Below are 27,913 nucleotides of genomic sequence, written 5' to 3' on the forward strand. Positions count from 1 at the left end.
CCAAAATCTTCATCAAGTGAAGATGGAAAAAATCTGGCTCTTCTCCCTCTTTCATTTGTTCTCCGTGCCCAGCATTGCAGGTAAGCGCGTTAGTGGGACACCTTGACTCGGCTTCTGATGGAGGGTGGCGAGGGGCAGGGTGGCATTAGTGTGTCTCACTAGAGCAAGCTGTAACTACTGGTAATTATTTTCTGTTTCCTGACAACTTTCTAATAAGCCTAGTTATAATGTGCTTGTGCTGACTGGCAGATTAGTTTATCCAAAATGCCTAACCTGTTTTCACCAGAATAATCACTGAGATTGAGCTCACTTGTATTTAGGGCAACATGTGCTCATCTCCAATGAACAAAAAAGAAAACTGCTTTCAAAGAGCAAATGAAAAATATTTCTTTCTCTCTCTCTCAGAGAAAGACACACACACACACATACCTGTGTATGCAGAGAGAAGAAGAGATGAAATGCTTAGAGGCTAAGATAAATGCTACAGCTGCAACCCCTTAAATAGATTCTTCCTCTTCCCACCCAGCCCTACAAACTGCGTTAAAGGCTTGTGAAACAAGTTTGTCATTGAGAGTAAAACTTTCAGAAAAGTTGAGTAAGGAGAACTGCATCCCCATCAGAAGGAGTTCAAACCAAAAACGACGTGTGGAAAACCATGAAAAAGCCTGATGCTGACAACCCCCTCCACCTGCCCCCCAACACACTGACCATGCTGAATGCAGGAGTACTTATTACCAGCTAGGAAGAAGAATTTTGTAGGATACACCTTTTTCCACTTAAGAAAGAAAAAAGTTCATGTATTTGACTGGCATGGTAAGGTGCGTCTCAAAATCTGGCATAGGCTGTTCCCATTTTGTACATCACTCAGGCTAACTGGATTCTAAAAGAAAGGAAAATATTTCATATGTATATTCATAGAAAATAAAAGTTCTCCAATGCAAAGAAAGAACTAGAAGCCTCAAGACATGCACATGCAGGAAATCAATATTATTTAGGGAAAAATAGAACTGTTGGGTTTTTTCCCCTGAGGCTGATATCCTCTCTGAAGACACTCAAAGGTGAAAGTGGACCCCACCATGCCCTTTGTGGAGATCAGACATCTAAATGTCTGGGAGTTTACTCTATTAAATTTCACGGGCTCGTGGACAGCATTTGATTTGGAAAAATAAAGTTGGCATAAAATGAGACTAATTATACTGAGATGCTAACAAAAAGTTAAGAATAATTTTGCATGAAAGGGTTTCAGCTAAAATAACCTAAACTACTAGGCTACTAACAAAAAAAAAAACAAACAAATTAAAATGTTTCTACATCTGTAACTTTTTCATCTTAATATAAAACATGCGAGTAGTTCTTGGTAGGCATTCTTTACACGGTCTTTTTGACATAATACAGCATCAGTATGAGTACGAGAGATAACTTGCTAGGTGTCCCTTGCTTGCTAGTCTACTTACAAGATTGCTAATCACTTTTTACTTACGTTTTACTGATGCAAAACTTGCCGTGAAATCAGTGAGCATTTGCTATAATAAGTTCCTTGGACTGGCAAAAATAGTTTTCAGTAATTTTTCTCACAGCACTTGTCACTCAGGCTTATTTTTATTTACCCTCTTACATCATCCCATCTCTTGGAAGTCAATTAAAAGATGAGCAGAGCATGCACAGCAATAAAAACCAGAGATTAATGTTGGCCAAGGCCATTCGGTAGCTTTGTTCTCCATGCACCTAGTCTCTACACGTTCATGTCACACTTCAGTGGTTAGGTACCAAATCCCAGCCAGCTCCGCAGGCATGTGGGACTCTGCCCTTGCTCCTCTTCCCTGTCAAACCAGAGCTGTGGGGGCACCGGGTCCCTGTCTCGCTCCTGGCCCAGCCAGCAGAGCGTGGGGCATGCCGTCCCCGCCGCGGGCACCGTCGGGGCCAGGCGGGTCATCCCCTGGCTCAGGTGCCCCATACCGCACGGCAGAGCAGACGTTAAGGCTAAGAAATTGGCACCCGCCTTTTTCCAAGTAAAGAAGGTGAGGAGCATGCGCTTGCTGCCGTGAGGAGTCAGCGGTATGGCTGGTGGGACTGCGGGCAAGTTCCCGAAGCAAATTTACAGTGATGCCTTGATAGACAGGGAGGATAAAATCCAATGGAGATGTGGGGCGACAAGTCCATACCTAAGAACATCTGCACAAGCCTATTTTTTCTGGGGACCTTCATGCCCTTTTGAAAAAGAGCTTTTCTGTCTATGGTTCTGTGGGTGTGATTGATTACTTGTCTCGCTACGACTCCCCTATCCATAAATTCTTCATCCCCTTGAGTTTGTCGGTGACCTGCATCCAGGAGTTTGGGGACTGCAAGCCTCCTCTTGTTCATAGGAGGGAGAAAGGGAGAGAAATCAATTCTACTACAGCAGCAGCAAAACCAAGTAGTAGAGGCTCACGTTGAAAGCCCCTTCATTTCACCGATCCGTTACTCCTTTATATGGCACACTAAGGACTGCCAACATGCTTTATGAAATTAATCGGGAAAGAAACCATACCTCCCGTGGCAGCTCGCTCCGACACTGGAACGGGCGCTCGTTTGGGCCATGCAGGAGCTGTTTAATAATGTGGAGGTAGAAGAATAGCCTTCTCTGTTGAAGCAGCGAAGGCAATGGCAGTGGGCAGGGGAACAGTGCGGGGCAGAATTAGCCAGCAGAGATAACTCCTTTGTTCTTGCAAAAAGAGCTGGGGAAGAAGTGGGCTCAGCTTCTGCTTTATTTATATCACTTGAAAGATTTTGATTTTCACAGAGGCCCTCAGACTTCACATTTCTCACCCATGAGCATCACGGGAGCTCCCCACCCTCTCCCAGACAAGTGCGCTTTTGCTCTCCCCGTACTGGTGGAGATCTGCCGTAACGCTCCTCGCTGGAAAGCCTGTTGTCACAGCTGTAGGGTCTTCGTGGTTCTCAGTGGCTAAGGCACCAAACGGGTGTCAAAGGCAGCTTAGCAGAAAGCTTTGTTGAAACATTACTTGCACTGAAAACGGTCCCCTTCATTTGTTTTTAAGGCCAGCCTGAGGACGTCGTCACACAAACAGGAGTGGTGCGTGCTTTGCCCGGTACTGACGTGACCCTGGCGTGCAGCTTCTCCAAACCACACACCGCCTACCTAGTACAGACACAGTGGTCCAAGGCTGATGACACCCAGCTTACCAGAATAGCTGTTCATCACCCCGTTTATGGCACCCATTACTTCACATTTCCTGAGGCTTCTTACAACTTTTCGGTGTCCTTCAGCACAAGGAAGTGCTGCGAGCGGGATGGTACAGAGGCTTTGTGTTCCCCCGATCCAAATGTCGCGTCCGAGTGCAGCTGGTGGGCTCTGCATCTGAAAAACGCTACCGTCTCCCTTAGCGGCCAGTACCAGTGCAATTTTGCTACCTACCCATATGGGACAAAGGCTGCAAAAATTCAACTTATTGTCAAGGCCGAAGGTAAGTGATTACGAATGAGATGTTGCTTTTTCATAATAGGGGTGTGGGTGGGGTGTGGAATATGAAGATAGATGACTGTTTCTTCATAGAATCATAGAATCTTTGATCTGTGATAGTGACTTGCTTGAGGGTTACAATGGTGCCACTGAATGCCGCTCTCTACACAGTTTCCTATTTACCAGGCAAAATTTAGCTGTTGTTATCCAGCTCCTGATTAGGAAACCTTATTTGTTTGGAGGAATATGAAGTTAGATAGCAAGAAGAAAAAGTGGTGAGGTGGGCAGTTTCTACATTTTTGGTTTGGAGACACATGATGCAGAGAAGTCTGGGTGAGCAGCTCAGGATATGGTGGGACCAAGGATGCTGGGTCTCCAAACCACACTGCACTGCTGCTACAGGCGCGCAGCACTGGGCACACGAAAGGGAAAACACCCTTGTCTGGTCAAGGCTGAGGGCTGGCATCTGCAGGGTGTGCTGGGCGTTAGGTCAATGGAGGGATGTGTGTCCCCACCATCAAAATCAAACTGGAGCAAAGCGGGGGATTTCTTAGGAAAATCACAGGAACAGAGAGTTGGCTGCTTCTATCAGCCAAAAGAAAGCTGGAAGGCAGCATGACTGCTCCTGGTAAGTAAGCCTCAGGGGAGAGTGTGAACTCCAGGGAGGATATTTAAATTATCCTGGCAAAGGAACAAATGGGTTTAAATAGGACGTGAACGGATTTGACTACAAATTGAACAATGGTGGCAACCATTAGTGCAGCAACTTTGGGAACAACTGTTTAATGCCAGCAGTGAGGGCAAAAAACCAAACTGCCATGAAGATGGAGCTGGGCAGGGATGCTGGGCACGCTTCTTGTTGTGCACATGGGAGACTGGGTTTGGTGACCCCAGAAACCTTTTGCTGACCCAGGTTTCTGTTAACAAGCCAAGAAAGATTAAAGTGAATGCAACAAACCTGGCACGATTTCAGTTCAGAGCTGCAAGGCCAGCATGCTGAGCCTACTTGTGCCCAGGGCTGTTAGGTGCAGCACATGTTCAAGGGTTAGGAGCAGGGTGGGCGCAGGTGACGTTAGGGGTAGAAGGCAGCAGAGCACTGGGGCAGCAGCATCCATGGGCACAGTGCTCCCCACTGCCTCTTTGGCCCGCACCATGAGGCCAGACCAGTGGCAGGAGGGACATTGGTCCTCATGGTAGATCACATTGGTCCTGCAGCAGAAGGAGCCTTGACTCCATGGGGTCAGGGACAGGGCACGGCTCCTCAGCAGCCACAGCAATGGCCTTCCTCTGAAGCAGGCTGCCAACTCTGGACGAACAAACTCCACCTCTTATGCAAGTCTCATATGCAGGGACATTTAACCCAAGCTGCCGCCTCATTCCCTGGTGGCCCCTGCATGTCGGTGGCTTCAAGCACTTCAGTGCTGTTATCCCAGAGTCACCCCTCAGGGGAAATCCAGCGGTACCTTCCTACCCTGATGAGCTTGTAAAAGCAAAATTAGAGCCAGCATCTCTGCATGTCCCACAGAGTATGGGTGTGTTTAAACAGTACATGGCTGCGTAATTGTGTCGAGGGTGAAGCTACTGCTTTACCTGCTGTACAGGGGTGTGCTGCGGCAGCCTCCGCTTTGGGAATTTTCCTGCACTTCACGGGGCAGATGGGCTGGATCAAGGTACAAACAGTGCTGGTAACCACATGAAACCCTCCCATGCTCCTGTTCTTCGCATGATTTTTCTCTGTTTCTTCCTTAATATAGTTAGCAATAGTGCTAATCATGCATTGCTCCTTTACTCTTGCTGGTGCCCTTGGTTGATACTAGCATGTTTAATGCCGTTATTGCTGTTTACATGTTAAACATGGACAGGTGTCATTCGTATCAGCATCATTGTGGCTTTTTTCAGCAATGGCATGCTGTAGCAAGCTTTGCTACTGATAACTGCTTGCTAGAAAGAGCTAAAAAATTCAGTTTTCAACATACCTCCTTTGCAGATTTGTTTATTAAGGTAACCAGATGTTTTGTAATGGACCACTTCCACTCCAAAGAAAGCAAAAGACCTTAATCCAGCCTACAAGTGGAATGGAGAAGGGTGCTAGTCACTAATGAAGTACAGCTCCCAACTACATCAAAGTGAAGCAAATCCAGATGGATTCAACTTGTAGACGCTACAAAAAGCTCGCAGAGCAGCAGGCCTACATAGGACTGACAAACACAGAGGACCTTAGCCAACAGGCTTTTAATGGAAATGGGAGTCAAAAATGGGGGGAAAAGAAGCAAGCTGGGACATATGACTGTGAGAACAGACAGAGGCTGTTTGCAGACTGAGCTCCTGGGGCAACTACTCATCTTCATACTTCTTGTACGCTGCACGGCGCTTTTGCATGGTAGCTTGTCCCAGCAAAGTCTCCGGTCCAGTTTTCTTCCTGGAGAAGCTATAGGTTTGCTTCCTTTGCCCTTTTTTTATCCTTTCCTCACTATTCAGCCGCTTCAGGGCTTGTGCACTCCTTGTCCCGCTGTGACAGCTGGCTCCTCTGCTGCTTCGCTCCGGTGGAGAGCGGAGATGAGTCACTTCTGCTGTTGTGTCTCCTGGGCACCGCTCTGGGTGCTGCACTTCTTTGTGTCCCTGTGGCACAGGCTGTGTGCTGGCACTGTCATGCCGCGCTTGGGTGCCAGGCGTAGAGGAAGTTAGAGTCAACAGAAAGTCCCCACGGCCAAATAACCTGACAGTCTTGGGCGGCTAGGTATTCTCCCGCCCCGCAGGATAAAAAATAAATACAATATATAGCTATTCTATCTCAACACGCAAGCCAGAGCTACCAGGGGAGCAATGTTGACGAGTTTCCCCAGGGTGTGGGCTTGTGCCTGCCTAGCAGGAAGACGGAGGGCGGGTCTGTGCCGTACGGGCAGGCGGGCTGCGGCGGGGAGGCTGGCCGGGGCGGCTGGCGGCGCGGCGCTGCCGCCCGCCGCCGGGCTGAGGGTCGCGGAGACCAGCGCTCACCAAGGCGCCCGTCGCACCTCCTGCCCATCGCCGCCGCTCCTCCTGTTTAAACGCACGCACGCAGACCCGCTTGCTTGGCCCCGCTCGGTGCATCGCTCTGCCCTTCCACAGATGGACGGGAGCCCTGGGCTGGGAATGGGCAGGGCAGGAGGTGCTGAAATGCTTCTTTAAATAGATAACAAAGGAAAGGGCGACAAGTTCTCCGCTTCTGGTAGCAGGCAGGTTGGAGGATAATAAAAGGAGCGCTTGCGCTGAAAAAATGGGTTAATCTTAACCTGACTGACATGCTGAACACCTTGCTTAGTGAAAAGAAGGTCTGCAGATATCTTCAGCGAAAAGGAAATACAGCTGCACAAAATGGATGTGAAGGTCTATTGCTGCAGAAAAAAAAAAAATTGAAAGAGAAAAATTGAGGCTTCAAATTATTCTCAGCTCCAAAAGGAGACATCTTGATCCTGCAGTTAAGTAAAGGGTTTTATGGATTGCCCAAAAACTCAGGTAAAGCGGTGAATTAGTCATGGAACTGCATCTAGAATCAGATGCAGGGCTTTCACTTAACAAATGTGTCTATGGGTAATGGTTGAAAATTACAGTTCTCTTCTAATCAAAAAAGTGCCTATTCCTTGAACAGAAGACTGGTTAGCAATGGTTTTTTAAAGCACAATGAACATCATGTTTCTGATTTTCCTTCCTGGGCTTTTTTTGTTGTTGTTGTTGCAATGACAAAAGAGGAGCAGCACTACGTGAAGGAAGTGCAGTTAAACCAGACTTTAGAAATTCCATGCTTTGAGGACACAACCTCAGAAAATTTGTCCAATTATCCTTTGAAATGGCTAGTGGTAAGTATTTTTCATCTCAGGTATAAATTTCAGAAGGGATTACAGGGTATTTTTGCAGATTGAAATAGAAATGTTAGACTTTACTGCGCCCTGCAAAATCTGCTAATCAGAAGGTATCAGTCCTGTTGGACTGTGATAATAAAGGGAAAAAGTACAAGCACGGTGTTTCAACATAGACACCACAAACAATAGCTGTTAAAGAAACAAAGAGGGAAAATTCCATCTTAATTGCTTTTAATTTTTCAGGAGTACATGTAGAGCAGGTCCATGGAAAGTGGCAAAGTACTTAGCAGAACTGAAATATTTCTTGCATTGGATTTTTCAGGAATTTTTGCTGTAGTGAAGCTTTAGTATCTCTGAAAAATACATGGTTACTATGTAAGGTAGTGAGGTATCAGGCTGCTTTGAAACAGAAAAAAAGGGGGGCTGACTAATGTTTTTTGGTTTTGTAAACCTCTGTGTCACAGATGTATGCCGAAGACATGCAAACCCAGCTATCTAGCTAACCACATAAAAACAATTTTTAAGCAATTTGCTGTGAGACATAAAGCTCATTATATTTTTGTACTGTATCTCACTTTCTGGATAAATATTTGTATGCATCTTTTAATGTAACATTTTAGCATTAATTTCAGTATGTAGAGATAAGTATCAGCCAGCAGTGTCCTTGAGCTTTGCCTGTTAATTTCTATCTACTGTCACTGAGGACCTGTAACTGTTGAGGGTTTTCTTAAAGGAGATTTTCAAATATTTTAGGTTTCTTAGTCTTTTGCCCCAGCTCATTATCTATTTAGAGCTCCCCCTTGCAGTGCATTCTTAACATTAAAATTCTTGAAACTTTTGTAGAGAACATCCTTACTATTTTTTTGTGCTGCTAGTTCACTCTACAAAGTATCAGAGGAAGGGGAAAAAAACCCCAAAGGTCAGCACAATGACATCCGTGAGTCGCTATGTATCATTCAGAGTATAGCTTGCAAATATCTACCGAGGCATAGATGTCCAGGATGTGCCGGCTGCACCTGTATCGAAGGGTGGGTGGCACACAGGCATTAAGAGGAGATGACTTTTAGCTGTTATTATCAGGTTCTTGCTATCTGAAATCTAAAAGAGCAAGGATTTTCTTGGAAATTCAGTCATATTTAATATGTATGGGATGTTCAGCAGAACTTAAAGATTGCTGCAGTGAGAAAGCAGCTCTGTTGCTCTCTTTACAACAGAGGCTACAGAGATCAGGACTCACAAGACACAGCTCCTTATTCCATAGTTTATTGGTAAGATGATGACTCCTATTGGTTTGGAGTTCTGGGGGATCTTCTCATAAAACAAGAAAGTATTTGGAAAAAATAGATGTTGCGAATGCCCACTTACTCCTACTCAATGCTAAGGGTGTGAGGGAAGATTTTCATGGCGGGAATAGATCTAGTCTGCAAAAATATTGGGGAGGGGGTCTGGTCTTCACACATTGTGTGGGTTGCTCTTTTCACAGGGGGCAAACGGCAGGGAAGAGGAACTTGTGACCAAGGAGCCCTCCTGTCCTGCAGTGTATTGGAATGGCAGCGTGCTCTACAGGCAAAGAGTCCACCTGGGCTTGAATAACGCTTTAAAGATTTTCCCCACCAAAATCACCGATGATGGAAGGGTGTTTTCCTGCCATGTGCTGTACCACCGGGAAAGAGTCCAGAAGAGCAGCACCACTGTGAGAGTATTTGGTAAGGGGCTTGTGCCAATTGCCCACTTACTTGCACTTGGAAAGGTAACGCTCCTGTCTGGCGCTGAAGGCAATAGCTTTTGAAAGACACTGCTTGGTTTTTTTTTTTTATAGATACCTATTTACATTGTATTTGTTTCATCTGCAATGAGTTAAAATGTTAGTAAGTAACCCCGTAGTTCTTAGGAAGAATTTGAGGCCATTCCTTCAATTTTTGGCATCAAAAATAGTAGATCCATTGCACATATATCAACATCTCTGGCATGCACATTGCCACTATCTCACCCTGAGGTGTAAGCTTATGTTGGCATTTTGTGGGTTACAGGTAAGCACTTTGGTCATCAACATACCAATGCCCCAGTTACAAAATGACCATGCTGCCTGCGGTTAGGAAATTGTGGCTCAAATTTAGTAAGCAGCTAAAGCAGTTTGGAACTACCGTTGTTGCAAAGTCACATCCTCGAAGGCATGTGATGTTCAACTGCTGCCAAAGGCTCTGCTTCTGAAAATGAGGTCCTGCCTGGGGGTCTCAAACTGGTCAGGACTGGCGAGACTCATGTACCACAACCATGGGCTGGCGTTTCATGCTGGAAGCCTTCCCTGTCTTTAATTACTTGCTCTGTTCCCTTTCTAGTGGCTTAGGAACTACTCTACAATCACTGAGGTGCAACCAAATCGGAAAAATACTGCCCACTGAAAACCGGGGTGTATTTTCTGCTTATAGAGCAGTGGGTCTGGAAAACGTATTCCCAATGGTCCTAAAATGAATGACTGTTAAACAGTGGGTCTGTCAACAGTCCCTTGACTGTTGCTGCTTGCCCGAGGAAGCCTGCGGCTCGAGGACAGCATGGCCACGTGAGGATGATGCTCTGAATGCAAAGAAAGATTCAACAGGGAGCAGGGGAAAAAAAAAAAAAACCACCAACAACAACAAAAAAGCAAAACCTATGTCTGGGGGCTGTTGGTCACTGACGCAAGAGAAATAAAAATAGAATTTAATGATCTGAAATTTCCTCTTGCGTTTGCATGATTCAGACGTGGGTCTTAATTTTAAAAATCAACATTTGTCAAATAGCTACAGAGTTACCTGGGTAATCGCTCAAGTATACTAACATACTTGAACTCTCCCTCCCCTCCGTCCCTGCTGATGCTTGGTTTATGTATCTGTTAGTCTAAGAGGTTGCTTTATTTGGCTTATTCTCTCAATTACTGTGTCACGTGTGGCTGCCTGTGCATGCACCCACATCAGTGTATTAGTACAATGGGGAGAGAGGCAAACAAGAGAAAGCAGCCGTGGCCCTTGGTGGTGAGCAGCCCGTGATGCTCCCTGCACGTTCTGCCTGGTTCTGGACTGGGGTGCTGTGCCGTCAGCCTCTCTTGCTGGTGTCCTGAGGGCAGGGTTGTTTGGAGGGGGTCCCTGAGAGCTGGTTTGTGGTGGGTGCTGAGGAAGGTCTCTCAGACCTCAGGCCAGTAGAGTCCAGATCTTGAAGGAAGTGCATTTTTGTGCTCTGAGCCCTTTCACATCTGATATTTTGCAGGTGAAATAACTGTTTTACATGCTGTCTCACTCTTTTCTGTTACCATTCGCTGAAGTCATGCTGCTTGCGATTGCATCATACCAGCTCTTCTCCATTTACCTCTGGTGCTGCAGCGGGAGGGGAGACCGAGCGCAGACGGTCCAGAGCTGCCCCTGCACCAGCCCACATGCACTGGCGGGGCAGGAGCTGGCAGAGAACAGGCGGAGACAGTGGCCAGGATAATCCAGCAATCTCCAGTTGACATCTGGGGACAGACAAACAGCCACTTCAGACAACAACACCTGTCTCGTTCCTTGTGCCAAAGCTGACCAGGGAATGAAGAAATGAACACTTATGTCCTAGTAGGTAGACCCAGCCTCAAATGGCCAGGGCAGGATCTAAACCATGATAGTAAACCTCTAGAATGTCAACAGCACATAATATTGGTTATATCTGTCATCCTGGGCATTAGAAAGGACATAGCTAGAGAACCAAGGCCAACTGAAACCTGGGGAGACTTTCCCATCTCATCAAGCCAGCATCCCCCATCATCCAAACTCTCGTGCAATCGAACCCCACGGGCTGGGTGGCATGAAAGGAGTGCAGACAGCTCGTGCACCACGGTGCTGCAATGGGCAGGAGGAGGAGGAGTGGAAGGTGCAGTCGCCTGAAAGCTCCTTGTGCAGGATCCCTCTGACGAATGCTTCAGGGCTAAACACAGCGGAGACAGCTCAGGTCTGAGGGGCAGCAGTGGTCTTTCCCCACAGATGCTTGAGGTATCCTCAGTAGGACTGAGACTATGGGCAGGAGAGGATGGGGAAGGCATAAACAACTCTCTCAATGAAGTGGAGAGTCTTGATAGGTTGAGTAAAAACAGGCATTCAATCGAGAGAGGGTGGTTGTTGTTTTTTTTTTTTAAGAGGGTACTTTTGGACTGAAATGCTTTAAAATATTTCTTTTCTAGAACAGAGTTCTTTTAGATACAAGTTTCTGAGAAAATGTATGGCCTTTTCACGTCTAACTTTGCCAAATATTGATTTCTCCTTTTTGTAAGAGTAAAAGCTCAGCAGCAGAAACTACTACACTAAATATTGAATTTCTGCTAGACCCAAAACATTGGTAAATATCCTAGCAAGACAAATGAATGTCAAACTGTTAACAGGGGCTGAGATGTTAAATGGAAAAGATCTATTAGATCATTCAGAGCTGTGCTCGAGAGCTGCCTGCCAAAAGAGTTACATGGCAAACATGTCTTCTGAGAAAACAGAGGTCAGCATCCAATACTGATATGGAAAAGCATACCTGTTCTCCTCAAAAAAACAAAAGGAAGAGCAGGCACTAGACTAGATGTTATTTAGTCTCCCAGCCAACTTTTAGCTGAGATTAGAAGATCCATTTTACCAGACTTTTTCTTATATCTCAAAAAGTATGCTTGTCTTCTGCCACCCCCACTACCATCTGTACAATTTTGGTAAGGCAGAAACAAGGATGAAATCTTGAGACATTCATTTTCTGGTAGGAAGAATCCACCAAAAAAAGACCCAGAAGAAAAAAAAAAAGGAAATTCCACCCAGAAAGTACCCTAAGCCCAGATAACCATAAGACTAATTAAATATAGGTCACTCCCAGGCATAATCCATCAGTAAAACTAGGCAGAAAAATGGAAATTAGAAAAAGGAAGGTGGGAGAGTCCTGATGGATTCGCTATCTAAAACAACAGGGAAACTTGAGCAGTTCACCTCAGAGGGAAATGTAATAAATGGAGGTGACCATGTATCAATTAACAGGGTAAGGGAAAAAAGAAAGAAAAGAAAATTTTCTTAATGGTAGAGATTAAAGTGAGGTTTAGGTCAGAAAGAATTACAGATCTCCTAAGTAATCCAGGGGCTGCACTTGTTTCCAGTCCAGTTTTAAGGTTTAGAAAGGGCCAGAAGCACGATTTATCCCAGGCTTTTGAGGTTTGCTATATATTAGCACAGTTTCAACAGTCCTTACTTAAGTCGGTCAATAATTACTGCAAACCAGCGATCCCAATGGCTAATTTAGAAATGCCAGGTTGAGAGAGGCTTAGGGTACCTGGTACCTTTTACCTATACAGTCAGCCACGCCTGGAATGAAAACGCTGCGAAAACAAAAGAAAACACTTTTTTTAATTTCTTGTGGGTGTGGTATTCAGAGAGCCGCTGCTCCGATGTGAGGGCGAGCTCTGGGCACGGCAGGAAGCACCAGTGGTGTGACACTGTGGCAGGTCTGCCCAGGTGAGAGCAGGCGGACAGATGGTACCCAAAATCAGCCCACGCTTGTGGGGATGGCTAAAGCCTTTGCAGATGACTTCGACTGGCAAACACCCGGAGGAACCAACAGCCGGGGAGTGTTTTATTTCGGTAGGCCGGTGAAAGGCCGGTCTGCTGCCGGAGCCATGACTGCAGGATGGTTTCAGCTCGTTCTTCCAGCAAAGCCGCCCAAGAGTAGCTCAGATCGGCAGTGAAATACATCACAGAACCTGTGGCAGCAGCTTGCAAACCACTTCCTTGACCTCAAATCAGGGCTGTGAAAGCTTTTATCTATCTTGCTCGGTGTGTGGGTGGATGTAGGATTTAATTTCCACTCTTTTTACAAACCAAGGCTGTTAAGTCTTATTAGCAGCTCTTACCGTGACCTTTGGTGTCCATTTCACTAACGCATTTCTGCTTGCTCTCCAGCCTACCCGGAGATCTCTGTTAGCCTGCAGGAGGGCTCAGCTGGCACCTCGCAGAAGGTGAGCCATTTTGGAGCAAAACATAATGCTGGTGACTGCCACTGTGCCACCCCAGCAGGGCCAGGCAATCTAAGCTGAATCAGACACAGGTGGGACCTCCAAACTCACCAAGCTCACCAGGCAAGGAGCGCGCCGAGGCGTTAATGTCAGCCGTTCACACCCTTTCGTCTGAGCGATTCCCACCCCGCGGCAGCCAGCAGGAACTGGAGCGAAGCTGAGGGCTTCTCCGCGGCGTGGGCGAAGCCTGGTTTAGCGTTAGCCCTAGGGGAGGCTCCGGAGCAGGACAGAGAGGCTGTGAGGAGCTGATGGTGTTGCGGGGGGACTGCGATGCTCCCTTTCCTTCCCCATCTGCTGGCCACCACCCGGCGGCCAGGAGCGGCCCTCTCCACACTGCTTAAGATCCCTCTCTGCAGAAGGCCACCCACCGCCAGGACGCTGCTCTGAGGGGCCAGGCAGCGGCAGGCCCGGCCTGCCGCCGCTCCGTCCCCCTGGGGACAGGGAGGAGCAGGCGCTGTGGAAGCAGTGCTCGGGGCGCTGACATGGCCTCGCGTGTCGATGGAAAGGTGATGATCACGCCAGGCACAATGTCTGGTGCTGCAAGCAGAACTCGGCTGGAGCAATCAGATGCCAACAAGGCAACTAAGTCTGAGGGCCTCTCTTTAGAGCTGAGCAGTTACGCGGGTGTTTTGGGGCCTCTGTTTTATCACGTGCTTGGTAACAGCAAAACCGAAAGGTCTGCTGTACCACACTGACCATCCTTGACATAAAGCATTTTTGTGGCCCATATGACTGAACTAGCAAGCCACTCTGGCTACCAGGTATGGTGCCTTGCTTCTTATCGCATCCATCCAGGTTGAAGCTTTTGAACTGTGAGCGTCCCAAATTAAGAAAGTTTTCCTTGGAAACAGTGCTTGTGGGCAGGCAGAACTGTGTATTAACCATATCTACCTGTTTCAGACAAGCCATGAGTCAGCTGGTTCTGCAAAACCAGTGTAATTTTCCTGGTGACATATTTCCAGGTGTGGTGTTGGACATTGGAGGTTTTTGTCTGCACTGTCCTGTTGAGCAGAGCAAGGGGTGCTGCTATCATGGGACTGGACAACAGAAACTCATCCAAGAGCCCCTGCCTGTTCTTCACCTCCAAACACACACCGACTCCTTTCCTTCTCTTTTCTGCCCTTTCTTGTAGGGCTTAAATTTACTTTGGATGTCAGATTTGTGTTTCTTCATAGGAAGTATTTATAAAAATATTATGAACTAAAAGTGCCTGAAAAATAAGGGAATAATGAAAAGAAAAGAGGGGAAAGCAATTAATTACACTACAAGTTCAGAGGTTATTCACCATGGGAAGGAAAGAGTTTCAGCTGGGTAGTTTCAGTCTTCATACTGAATGACTGACTTCTGCTGGCTGCAATGCATCAAGCTTGCTTTCAACTAAATGTGTGAACCACTGTCTTCAAAAGTGGCAGCAAGAGGGCTTTGTGCTGCATGAATGGCATATGCTTTTTTCTTTTTTTTTCTTTGTTTAAATGAGCAAGGCAATTTCTCTTAATGCCATAAGCTGCTAAGTAAATGTAATTAGGAACATCCAGGCAGCATGAGGATGAGACCTCCCACCCTGCTAGTGCCCAGCCCTTCATCCAGCCTTGATTTTGAGGTCTTTCTCATCTATTGCTTCATGAGAAATTAAATTGAGCACAAACACAAATTTTTGGAGCCATTGACATACAGCCAAGACTACTACATCTAAAGTATGCGATTCCTTGTGACTTCTGGAAACCTCTTACATACAGTGCCATCTACAAAGGTATCTAATTTTGTATCTTCAGCATATCATTGTGCTAGGCAGTCATCTTCATGAGATTTGCCTCTTTATCTGCCTAATGAAGGAAGGATTTACATGGCAATCAGGTGGTGTCTCATTCTCCCCCTCTCCCATTGTGCCCATTACTGATTCCAGTGTTTCTCCATCTGGGGCTCGTCACTGAGGCACTGGGCTGGCGGAGGGAGGGTGGGGTGTCACCCTACATCTCTCCAGCCACAGGACTGGAAGATGTTGGAGCACTGTCACCCCCCACCTTGCCTAGGGCAATGAGGGTGGTCCCTAGGCTCTCATCCAGTGGTGTCTGCAACCAGAAAAATGGGGGGGAGGGGGGAAGAAGCAAGTGCTTCCTTCCCAAGCAGGATGGTGAGTAAATAAGCTTTGTCCATATGGGACTTTGGAAGCGGGGAGCCGGGTGAGAAATGATGGAGGCTGACCGCTGGCTTTTACTGCCCCATAGCCCAACGTGAGCTGCGTCGTGAGGAAGGCATTTCCCAAGCCAAGTCTCGTGTGGTATGTGGACAGAGCGAGCCTGACGCAGCAGCCTGGAGGTAACGCAACCTGTCGATAGGACGATGGCTCAACTGTAGAAGAGGTTCCCAAGAAAAGCAATGGTTGCTCCTCCGCTCCTGCCACGGGGAGCTTGTAGGTGTCTGTCTGGGTGAAGGGGAGAGTATCAGGCCTCCTCAAAGGGAACAGGTGGCAAACAGCCGTGACCATAGCCCCCTGCAATCACCAGTGATGGCAACGATGGCTTGGCATAACCACGCTGTTCTTGCCTAATCTTTGGTAGCGTCTCAGCAAAGAAACCTGCAGACTTATGAGCTTGCTTTTCAGTACCGATGTTTTGCACAGCTCTGATTTGTAGTTTGGAGTGTAATGAGAGGGTCTTGCAGCTTTTCTTTTTTTTCTTTCCCCAAGAAATTTCTGTTGAACAGGAAGACTTGCAAGACAGTGAAGGTTTCTATCAGCTGAGATCAGTGCTGATGCTGCAAGGGATCCAGAAGACACATAAGATGTTCTCGTGTGCATGCCTGTTTTCCTTCCTCGGGAATGAAACGTGGAATATTTCATCAGAAGAAATACTTGTTTCCTTTGGTAGGTTTTTCATAGACAGAACACATCTGAAATGTAAAACATTAAGAACACCAAACTTGTGTATTCTCTGTTATTTAAAATACTGAAGAAATGCCAGGAGTATGGAAGCTTTGTTGTACAAGTTCATCACACAGCTTGAACTTTCTGGCAGGTTTTTTAGCTCAATTCTTTGCTCAAGCCTCTAAATGAGCTAAGAAACTCCTCACAAACATAAGACGCTTGCTGTTTGTTTAGGCAGTATCTCGCTGCACTTCCCATACCCAAAAATACACTAACTTAGCCACATGGCACCAGTGAGCTATTATAATCATGTGTTTCTCACTGAGCACTCCTGGCAGAAAGTCTGCATGTGTGCAGTGCAGCTCTCTGGAAAATCAAACCCTCAGAGTCAGGGCTATGTTGTACACCTTGAGTAAAACTCGCAAAAAGCCCCTAAAACCGTTTGGACAATGGAGAAACTCCCCTATAAGCTGCACTATAAGAACTAGCTACACAATTAGGGAAGTGTGGAGAAATACTGTCTCAAGTACTCGGTGAAAGCAGGAGACGCAGCGGTGCAGAGGTTTATGGCATTTCTGAGGATGAAGGATGGCCGGCGAGAAGGGCAAACTGATTTCCTTTAGCCTCCTCTTCAGGTGCAAGTGCACAGTTACACTTTTTTTACTCGGCATGCTCCTGCTGCACAGATAAATCCACTGAACTGCTGGCCCCTCAGCAGCCCCCATGGGTAGATCACGTATGTAGCGTGGTGACTACTTGCAGCTCAGCTGTGTTCACTTGTGGCTGTGGATACACTTACTGGTATGTTTTTCCACAAAGAAAGGCTACATAAAAGCCAGAGCTGACTCCTCTGGAAATACAGCTTCCAAGGGAAGGGAGATGAATGATAATTTTTCTCCAAAATGACTCATTTCACCCAATCTGCAGCTTTGTAGAAATATTTTCAAATCGGAGAGCTGTCAATTAAAGAAGTCTATGTTCTTGCCCGCAGGCTATGCTAATGCTAAGATAGATCCACTCTACGTAAAGATGTTAACATATTTAGATGTGACAAAAAGGAAAGAATCAAATTAATTCTCGGCTATGTTCTGTTGAAGGTGCCATAGTAATGCACAGCACAACACAAACCTCAAACTAAATTTTCAGCCTTTGTAACAAAAGCCTAACTACTTTTGAAAACTGCTTTCATCTTTCTTTTTTTTTTCTTCATAGACAATAAGACTAATGAAGCTTCATCCGAAGCTTTTACCACCATGGCTTCAGAAGGTAGGATAAATTAGAGAGCAAAATAACTTGAGTTATGTTAGAGGTGTGTCTATAAATTCCTAAAGCTGTTGGAGGAATGGTTTTGCAAACTCGTTTCTGGGTGGGTAGTAAGGTGCCCCTTTCTGCAGCTATGACTTCAGAGAACATTCAATAAACAGATATTTTGGTGATGTAATCTATCATAATTAAGCCCAAGCATAATTAAACTACAGCTTTGAGGGGCACTTAATGTTATTTCTGATGCTTCAGCTGGCATTTGAATATAGCTCTTTCAGCACTGAACTGATAATTAAAAATAACAGCCCTACTAATGGTTCTACCTTCTGCTTAACCACACAGCCAAGATCCTCAACACGTTTGCATAATTAAGGAACTGATGGGTTGTTTCTTAATTTGTGGAAATTTGGTAAATCCGTGCTCTGCCCCTGCAAGTTTGTCTTATTATCAGCTTACAGCAGACCGATAAATCATTCTCTCCACACCTCAGCTGAAGCCCTTTGGAGATGCCTCTCCTGGAGCGTCTTGCTCTGCTCCCCATGGGATACAGCTCCATTTCAGCAGTGGGTTACGTGAGTGCATCAGAGAAACGCTGCAGGCAAAGGGCATGGAAAGAAGCTTGGTCTTCTATGTAACCTTGCTTCTGCGAGTGCAGGTTGTGGTGGGCTCTGCGGGTTCAACCAGTACCCTGCTGGGCACCAGAAAGCCATCCCAGGTACCGGAGGTCTCTGAAAGAGAGACTTTGTCCTCCACTGGCCACCGCAAGGTGACCTCTCAAAGCAGCCCTTGCAGCTTGCGTCAGGTCAGCACCCTGCTTTGCCTTGCACTCTCTGCAGAAAGGTACCATGAGCTGGGCACGCCTCGATGTGCCCCACTACCCTGGTTCTTAGGCCTGCTGCGTCTTTGGTAAGTAGCCCTTTTCTGTCAGCCAGCGACGAGGAAATCCCTGTTAGCTCGGGTGAGGCTAGGAAGAAATGCAAATGGAAGAGCAACGCTCAAAACAACGGAGGTGCAAATGCTTGCAAAGGAAAGCAGCTGGAGAGTGCTTCATGTTTCTCACTGGACCACTTGGCTGAGTTGTGCATTGAAAGATTATTTGAAAATTAAGTGTGATGGACTCTCTCACTCTTGAACCTTTGAATCACCCACTTTTTTAAAGCAGAACAAACACCTTTCTCACCCTGAGTAAAAGTGTTTGCTTTGATTTGTTATAGACCTTGGAAATTCAGCACTTCCATCAGCTGTCATGACTACCTCAGGTAAGGGGGGGAAAAAATGCTTTCTTTATTACTCAGTAAATATATGTAGGATCTCTGCTTGACCATTGCTTAAATGTCAGGTATACAGCCAGAGGCGTGCCGGGGAAAGGCCAGTGTGCTCTGGTACCGACAGGTACCCTGTGTGCTGCTGGATGGGACTCTGTGAGCTAGGAAGTTACTCAAGAAGAGATCTGACACAAACCCTGCTAAAACTGTCATGTTAGGATGGCATGTAAAATGGCGTGCTGAATATCATATATTATTCTTATGCCTTCTTATAAAATGGAATAAAAACCCCTCTACAACTATGAATAAATCTGTCCTATTATGAGAGAGAAATGCATGTGATGACAGAAAAGTTAAAACCACCGCTTTTCCTTGACCCAGTAGTAGCGTATCGTTCCCATTCACTAATGATAGAAGATAATAATGTTGCTTTACCAGAGCATACATATGGATAACTATATAAAACTTTCGTCAGCAATTGAGAGGAAAACCCACAAGAGTTTTCCCCAAGGGACCTCCTGGGCTTCTAAGGCTGCCGCATCTTGTCAGGACCATTTCTGGAAAGGCCCTGGCTAGGCGGGGGAGCACCACCATCAAGTGCATAACCCACCCCACAGCAGTTAAACTGAACCCTGTGTATAAAAACGAAAATAAATAACACACACAGCTAGCCTGCATGAAAGGGTCAGCATTAATAATGTCAGCCGGGTCCGAGTGCTACTTGAATTTGTGGGATGTGTTTTGAGCATTTAACCTTAACTCTGACAGCAGGATTCCCGCTGCAGAGTCTGCAGTTACCCAACAGCTACTGCAAGCTCTTTGATCCAGGTTGTTTTATGATTTATTAATATTATTTTAAAAAGAGCCTATCGACTAAATGTGATATCATGTAATCTTTTTGTCTTTAGAGCGCCGGTTGACATCTTCAGCGTCTCTGAATTTCACAAGTCAAGCAAGCTTGGCTCCTGCTTCCACAACACCAGGTAATCGATTCAGCTAAAATGTTTTCTGTATTGCTTCAGGAACGTAAGAGAAAGATACATAAACTCGATAACCGCTTTGCATTTTTTGTAGCAAAAAATTTAATGTCCACTGAAGCCCTTTTCCTGGTGCATTATACACTAGGAAGTCCACAGTTCAAAAATAAATATATGAGAAGATGATGTCTTGATTTCATCTTCTTTAATGCTCCCTTCAGGATGTACGGATTAATTTCAGCAGATGAACAGGTATAAAGTATATATTTTTACAATACTTATTCTTTGTACCTCTTTAATTAAATATCATACAGAAATAGGATGACATTAGACCTAGAAAAAGTGCAACCCAAACACTGGAGCACAGGAGTACAAATACAAAGCACGGATTAAAAAAATATTTACAGCAGATGACTCAACTCCGTGATTTCTTCTCCAGGCTGGTGATGCCGAGGCCAGTGGAGGGCAGGGTAACTCATTCGGAAGGGTTTAACCTCGCTTCCCTGGGGAGAGGTACGTGCACCCGCAGCTGGCACGCACTCAACAGCGCGGCAGCAGTCTGAACCGAGAGCGGGTGAAGCTGCGAACCTCCTGCCTGCCGACCCCAAAATACAGGGTTGATGCCCGCCCATCCCAGCAGTGTGCATTTTCTCGCAGCCCAGCCTGCCTGCGAACCCTTTTTTCCTTAAAGTCTCTTTCCATGCCGAAGCCCAGCTGCTGATCCCCACAGGACTGGCTGGCTTTAAGCAGTGCTTAGCAGGGCATGGGGGCTGCCCTCACCGGCAGCAAGGTGCGTGCTCGCTGCCACGCGGCCGCAGTAAGCGCAGGCGTGGCGCACGCTCCCGCTGCGTGACAAAACAGCACGTGCGGAACGGCAACGCAGGCAGCAGGGGGAAGAGGCCACGTGGCAAGTCGTCGCCAAGCACCACCTTCGCCTCCAGAGCAGTGCCAAAGCTTTGGCTCAGAAATGATCCACCGCTGAGGCCACAGCCGGCCAGAGTGGATTTGGCCCTTGGTACTTGCAGCAGCCTTGTTCTCCCAAACAACAACAACAAAACGACTGCAACAGACTAACTGTCATGAGCCGGTGGGGCACTAAACATCCTCTGTAAGCTGTGTAACTCAATCCTGCAACCTTCACTTATAGCGGTATTCACCGAGAGATGAGCGAGTAATGCGACAGGTGGCGTGTGGGGTAATACTGGAGGAGATTATATATCTCTGCTGGTTGAGGAGGTACGAGGTCAAAGTCATAGTGTAAGGCGGAGCTGAGCCGTTTCTCTTCTGTGAATAGCCCAGGAAAAAACAGCCTTTTAGCCAATGCCCCTGGCATGTGGCAGCCGTGGTGTGCTAACCACGGGTTATTGCTTCTCCTCTCTGGCTCACTGCTGGTTCCTACTCTGGTGCCACCATCACCTTCTTGAGGAGACCCTTTGGGCTGCAGCTGAGTCAGGAGGCCAAGTCTACCATTGTAAAAAGGGGTTTGGTTCAGTTCCTGTTATTTTGCAAGTCTTTAATGAAAATCCAAGAGACAGCTTAATACAAAGGAAGAGCTCGCAGATATAGGCAGGAGAAAGAGGAGTGGAGACAAGACCAAGGCTGTTAGAACTGCAGCCTGGTCTTTTAGCTTCCATGACAGCTCCATCTCTGAGCCCAGAGAGGCTCAGGCTTCGAGTGCTGGGTTACAGCTGCATTTCACCCTCTCAGGTTTGTTCAGGTGGCTTAATGATACTTTTACAAAAATGAGACAGGTGTTAGGAGAGATGGACTCTTTTTAGTTAAATGTGAAATAGTCCCCTATTGGGAAAATAGAGGTCTACTTGCTAACCACCATCTGTCTGTGTTTGATTATCAGATAAATAGCTAGTTGAGCTGTAGAACACTTAGCACTTCAAAAAAAGATTATAGGAAAATGTTAAATAAGTTGGCACCAGGCATTGCAGGTGTGACCTCTGTATACTAACTTCTTCAAAACTTCCCTTTGCTAGTTGGGAAAACAGTTTTGTCTCATTGGAGCTGGTGAAACCCTGTCTAAATTCTGATTTATCTATGTTTGTTCATTGCTTTACTGGCTTCAGGTCGCAACATGCCAGTGCTCTCGGAACTACTGAGTTTCAGATGAAACTCATCTGAAACCCAAAAATGCATGCTTAAATTTCTGATATGTTTGCTCAAAGTTTATTCGTTCATCTCACCAAACTCCTCTTGAGTTTCTAGCTTGCGATAGATTTTTCAAACCAGACACAGGGTTGTGCTTGCCTGAGGGAAGCCAGCATCTCAAGTAGTAGGTTACAAGTGTTTGACCTCGTTGGTCAGGAAACAGGGAAGAAAGAGGGAAAAATGAAAAACAAGTGATGTGGTCCTCTACAGCAATTTTTACAAGCTTGTGTGTTTTTTGGCAAGACTGCTGATTTCTACTGCAGAGACAAAAAAATTTACCAGTGCCACAGCACGATGAAGCCAGTCTGGAGTATCTTGCAAAAAGTACAGCAGCAGGTACTTGGCTCTACATGGTACTCAGTTTGTGATGCCTTTGCCAAGAACATTAGCTCTGTGGTGCTTATTTTCAGCTGCTAGTTGACAGTCACCACATCACCATGCAAAAATTATTACTAAGCATGGAAAAGTTAGGTCTGAGCAGAGGCCAAAAGTCAGATGGTGTCATTTGTACCAGCTTTCCAATACTTCAGAGAAGCAATTCCCCTGTTGAGTTCCACAGAGTTATAAGAAAAAGGCTTGAGTCTTCCAAGCCATCAAGGATTTGCCGTGGCAAAAGAGGAACAAAAAAATATTTGAGTATCCTGGTTTTATTAGATATATTTAATATGATAATATTAAAATTGAAAGAGTTGTTAGGTAAATGTAGTGAGTACCAAGGGTAGTTTATAGCTGAAATGAATTACTGGAGGAGCTGAATAAAATCACAGAGCAGCAATGAAATAAGGAGATAATGTGGGGCAATAAAGGCTGGCTAATAGAACATTGAAAGGCAGCCTCATTAAAGATCAATAAATCAATAAAAAAACCCTAGGGGGTGGACATTTTTTTCACAAAACTTTCCCTTTAGGAAATATCTGCTCAGCAGTAGAAAGCCAGAAGTTACTTTCTTTTTTAACATCTTGGTTTGTCTTTGTGCTTTCGGAACAGGCAGGACCTGTCAATGCGCTTTTGCATTTGCATGGCGGTCGTCTTTTGGCAGAAGCGCAAACATAGCAGACGCTTTCCATTTTCTGAATATATTTTTGGCAGCACTCCGGTGCTTATTTACCCACGTATAACCCACAACCACGCATTTAGACCGAAGCCATCTGACAACTCCTAATGCTTCACGATCCCGCTCTTGCACAGCTTGCTGCTTGCAATTTTTGCTAAAAGCATGCTGAATTACACTACTATTTGCAGGAGGTACCGTGTGTTGCACCACTCATTGGCTTCCCTACAGCCTTGCCTGCCTGACCACCAGCTGAGGCATGGTCTTGAAGGGTCCTCAAGCCGGCAGCTGTAATTAGGGGCAATTTCAGAGCACACGGGCACCGGTGCGCCTGCTGAAGCATACCAACATGCGTCCTTGTGCACTCCCAGGGCCACCGGGCTCGCACAACAGGGATTGCCGTTATCAGTTCAATCCTCAGAGGCTCTAACGCAAGCCATTATGTAAATAATAATAAGTCGTGCTCATCAGCATACTGTATAGAGCACACTGCTATGGGATCTCTAAGAGCATATCCTTTTTTCATATATATATATATATATAACTTTCTAAAATGCCATCTCTACCATGCTTATCCCTATAAAATTAAAACACCTACTAAACAAGGAGAAAAGAAGAACTGAATTGAATTAATGTCCAAAACTCCTAGTGAATTTTTAGAGTGCTCTAAAATCGGGCTGATTTTGATATGGCTTTTTAATACATGCACACATACATACATATATACATATGTATGCTTGGGTACTCAATTTCAATCAGAACCAGCATCTCATAAGAAAGATTTTCCTGGCTCTGTCTGGATATTCATTTACATAACTTCAACAGTGGATTTTTTTTCTTGAATTTATAAATCAGCAATTATACTAGAGACTTTCAGGTATCTTTGTTATTTCTTTTGTTGTTTGCAGCATCAGAGAAAAGTGAAGGATATAAAATAGCCACAGTTAAGCCTAATGGAGCAGTCACATACAAGCTTGTAAGATAATTGAAGGATATTATTTCTTTTTGTACAGATTTGAACAATTCCACCACCGAATCCCCGCAAAGCCTCAGGAATGCCACGCGCTCCTCCGAGAATACAACCCTGGCGCATCGTAAGTGCCATGGCGGCTCTGGAAACGCTGTGCCATCATCTAGTCGCATATTTTAGCTATTATTTTGGGAGATGCGAACATGGAGATGGCTAGAAAAAAACAGGAATGTATCCTTAGGCAGCACTGAACTTAAACATAGATAGCGTAGCTGTATCAGGAAAGGTGAAATACCTATCTGCAAACAGATGAAAGATGATTTTTGTGGTTCAGACACAGTACTTGACAGAGGAGACTGAGGTTTCACTCAGTCACGGCAGAGGCAGACTCTTTGTGTTGCTGCTAAGCCACTTAATATCTTTGGCTTTTTCATTACCGTCAAAGAGGTAAAAAGCTCACCGTTCTCCCAGACCACTGTGCAGCTCAACGCTGGCTTGCTGGACCATCTTAATAGCTGTTTTCGAATAGTTGTTCTTTCTTTCTTCTAATATTCTCTACTTTGATAAAAGCACATTTTTTTGTCTAACACCGGGTTATAGGCCAGAAATGTAGGCGTCTTGCCAAGTGAATCTTGACACCCTGGTTTTGGAATTTGATTTCCAGTCTTCAGCAGGGTGAATAACAGTGGCTTCAAAACACAACCTTCTTTAAAAAAAAAAAAACAAATAAGTTACTAAAAATGTTCTGTCCCCATATCTTTTTAGGTAACCTGTCCTTCAGTATCACAGACCACCCAATTTCAGCTACCAGAGAGAAAGATTTCTTTACTCCCGGCAGTCTGCTCAATAATACTGGTGAGGCATTATCCAACAAGTCCTCTTCTTTCAGCGTGCCACTGCAGTAAGCAAGAAAAGCAGAGAAGCATGAAACCTGGAGCATCGTGTACACGTGACCAGGGGAGTTCACAAAGGGAAAAGAGGTGACAAGAGGAGTCACGGCTGCGGCGTCCCCACACCGTGGGCTGTCGCAGGCTTTCGGCATTCCTGCCTTCTCCCTGCATCCACAAGTAACGCCCCAGCGCATGTTTTCTTCCAGCATCAAAATTTGGCCAGTCACACTCCTGTGCCCCAGGGGCCACCCACGGCTCATGCAGCGTGGTGGGCGTGGCGCTGGCTGCGGCTGTGGCTAGGACCCAGGCTGTGGGACGTACCAGTATGACCAACCTTGCAAAGGGTTGTGACACCAGCACAACGGGAGGTGACGCTGAGGCTGTATTGCCCGGTGCTCCAGCCCTCTCTGGCACCCAGACCACCGCGGCACCCTCCGCGGTGGCTGGAGGAGGACCGTGCTCCTTCTCTCCTTTCTCCCCGTAGCTGGGACCCCAAGGGCACCTCCTTCAGCTGCCAGCACCCCCAAGGGTGGCCGTGCAGAAGGGGGCGGTGGGGGGAGCCCAGCGCCACGGTGGGGAGAGGCAGCTGGGGAGAGGCAGGGATGCTGTGACACCAACGAGAGCCCACCCCAAGAGGCGGCTGCACCCTTGGCCAGGTGTTTTGGCAGGGTTTGGTGTCAGTGGCGTGAAAAATAAGCCAATGGGAAGGAGGGCTGGGGCGGGCAGCTGTGCCCGGTTGCACCACGACGTGCTTCCTCTTGGCAGCGAAGTTGGCGGGGGACCAGAGAAAACCAATGGTTTCCAGAGGAAGCGCTTGCCGGGCTGTGCCTCAATAATCTCATCACCTGAACTGATGGGTGGCTGAAACCAGCCCGCAAACCCAGCCAGACCAAAAGTGGGTTAAGTCCATAGATTAGAGCTGCAATGCTCCCGAGTTTGGGATCCTCAGCTCGGGAACCTGGCGTTGAGCTGGGGTTGCGTTGTCACCGGTGCTGTACCTGGCGGGGAGCGGGGAGCGGCGAGCCACAGGCAGCAAACCCAGGTCTCCCTCCTCTCTGAGGACATTCGGCTGAGTTCTGTCTTCTGTGTCCCTTCCAGGCAGCATGAGGAACACGAAAGCTGGTCACTTCCCCTGGCCAACAGTGGTAGCCGTCCTGCTCCTCTTCTGCAGTTTTCTAATAGCTTTAGGCATCAGGAAATGGTGTCAGTACCAGAGAGAGATGTAAGTACTAGGGAGAGGAACGACAGGGGCGGGAGGGGTGGCACGGAGGGACATCACAAACTCCAACCCAGCTGTATGGATTTATACATTTTCATTTGAGAGTACGTACAGTGCACGAGGCCTTTAAGTACACAGCTCACAGGCCGTTTTTTTCATACAGCAGTATGAAATGTGGTGTGTTCTCAGTTCTTTCATCTGTTCTGTGGGTTATCTGGAAAAATAACCAGATTTTTTTCAAAAAAAAGAGCTGTGGTGCAGCTTCAGGGTGTGAGGGAAGAATACAAGTCAGTTTTTTCCCCCAGAGCCCCCCTCTTCTGTTAGCCTCCCTGCCAGCTGCTCTTGCTCTCTCATTTTGCATGGTTACTTGAGGACATGTTTTAATGAAATTGTACTTCTAGGGCAACTCTATTTGAGTTGTGAATAATATACGTGAAAGTAGGCTACCTGAAACTCAATCCCAGTTAAAGAAGCATTGAGTTTGTAATTATTACCAAAGTTTAATTCCCTACTAAAGCACTTGGAGATCTACTGATGAAAACAGTATCTAAGAACCAATTATTTTTAATCTAACATTACTAAAATGTTAGAAAAATCATGGTGATAATGAATCATTTCAGGTTCTAGAAACCCTTTTGAAACATGACTGCAAATCCTGTATACGGAAGGTAAAAATGGGATTGATTTTTTTCATTGATTTGGGATGGGTCCTTTCTTTATCTTGGCCTATAAATTGACCAAAAAAAAAAGTTATGAGTCTTTAAATATACCCTCAGAGAGCAGTGTGAGCAAAAGTTCTCTTCAAGGGTTTTGAATGGTTCACCAGGACCATGATCTGTTCTTTTAAAGCATGAGTAAAGTAAAATTGTGAGGTGGGAGCTGAGAAAGCCAAATGAATACCAGGAGGTGTGCTGGGGTTATAGAACAGAAACAGGGAAGTCACAGTATGTGAGAGCAAATATCAGGTGCTCTCATAATGACTTAGTGCCCATCTACCTCCTCCTGCGAACGTTTTACAACAGTCTTTTACACGGCTTTTGTGTGATAGTGCATTTTTTTCTCTTCTATTTCAGCATGAACAGACCTCCATCTTTCAAGCCACCACCACCTCCAATAAAGTACATCTCCATGGTGGAGTCTGATGGGACTCCCCCATCCTGCCATGAACTGGAAAACCTGTAACATCGCCTGCATCCCTTGTGTAGTGCGCAGAAGACTGACATGGTTAAAAGGCTCTGTCTTTAAAACAGTGATTACAGGAGTTTGATGTTAATGACCCATATTAAAATTCAGAGTGCCTAAATGACATTAATGTTGGAAGCTGAGCACTCCTGAGGACACTTACTTCATCACTTACATACTATCTCTATGTATGCATTACGTTAACACCGTCGTGCGTGTCACCGTGAGATTACATGTGCTTAATTTGAATTCGGTGAACTGGGAATTTGCTGTCTTGTCAATGGGAGCAGATTAACACATCACTCAGACAGCCTGCCTGCAGAGTGTTGAAACTTTTCGTTTTACTAAGTGTATAGAGACGACAGCTCTGCCATATGGACATCATGATTACACAGGAAATGTTGGCTTGACACAAGCTTTTTGATACCTGCATGAGCCATTCTTACAATTATTATTTTTTACTATACAAATATGGACTAATATAACCCAATATGTAATTTCCCATCACTGTGAAACCAAACAAAAAATAATCATCAGTACCTTACATGGAAAGAAAGTGGGCTGCATCTGTCGTCACCGGATTGCAGCACAGGATCACAGGGAGGGGCTGGTGAGATGGAAGGGCATAGTGCAGGCCTGGTGGAAGTGTTTGTGAAGAAGACTCAGCCGCCGTTGGTGAAGTCACAAGAGAAAGTCAACTTTGGGCTCATGTACAAGCCACCCGTGGACCAGAGACTTAC

At 46.0% G+C, this 27,913-nt stretch overlaps 1 protein-coding gene across 1 annotated transcript; it reads left to right on the top strand.

The window, feature by feature from the left end:
• Positions 1-27,173, top strand: CD96 (CD96 molecule; the record flags this gene model as incomplete). Its single annotated transcript, XM_082007344.1, has 14 exons — positions 1-80; positions 3,039-3,464; positions 7,184-7,293; positions 8,780-9,002; positions 13,221-13,276; positions 15,559-15,649; positions 16,020-16,196; positions 17,409-17,462; positions 18,674-18,718; positions 19,633-19,707; positions 23,926-24,006; positions 24,648-24,737; positions 25,871-25,994; positions 27,065-27,173. The coding sequence occupies exons 1-14, from the start codon at positions 23-25 to the stop codon at positions 27,171-27,173; spliced, it is 1,719 nt and encodes a 572-aa protein (XP_081863470.1). The 5' UTR covers positions 1-22.
• Between the last annotated feature and the right edge of the window lie 740 nt (positions 27,174-27,913).

This window comes from Phaethon aethereus (assembly GCF_964289735.1).
Source record: "Phaethon aethereus genome assembly, chromosome: 1".
Classification (NCBI taxonomy): domain Eukaryota; kingdom Metazoa; phylum Chordata; class Aves; order Phaethontiformes; family Phaethontidae; genus Phaethon; species Phaethon aethereus.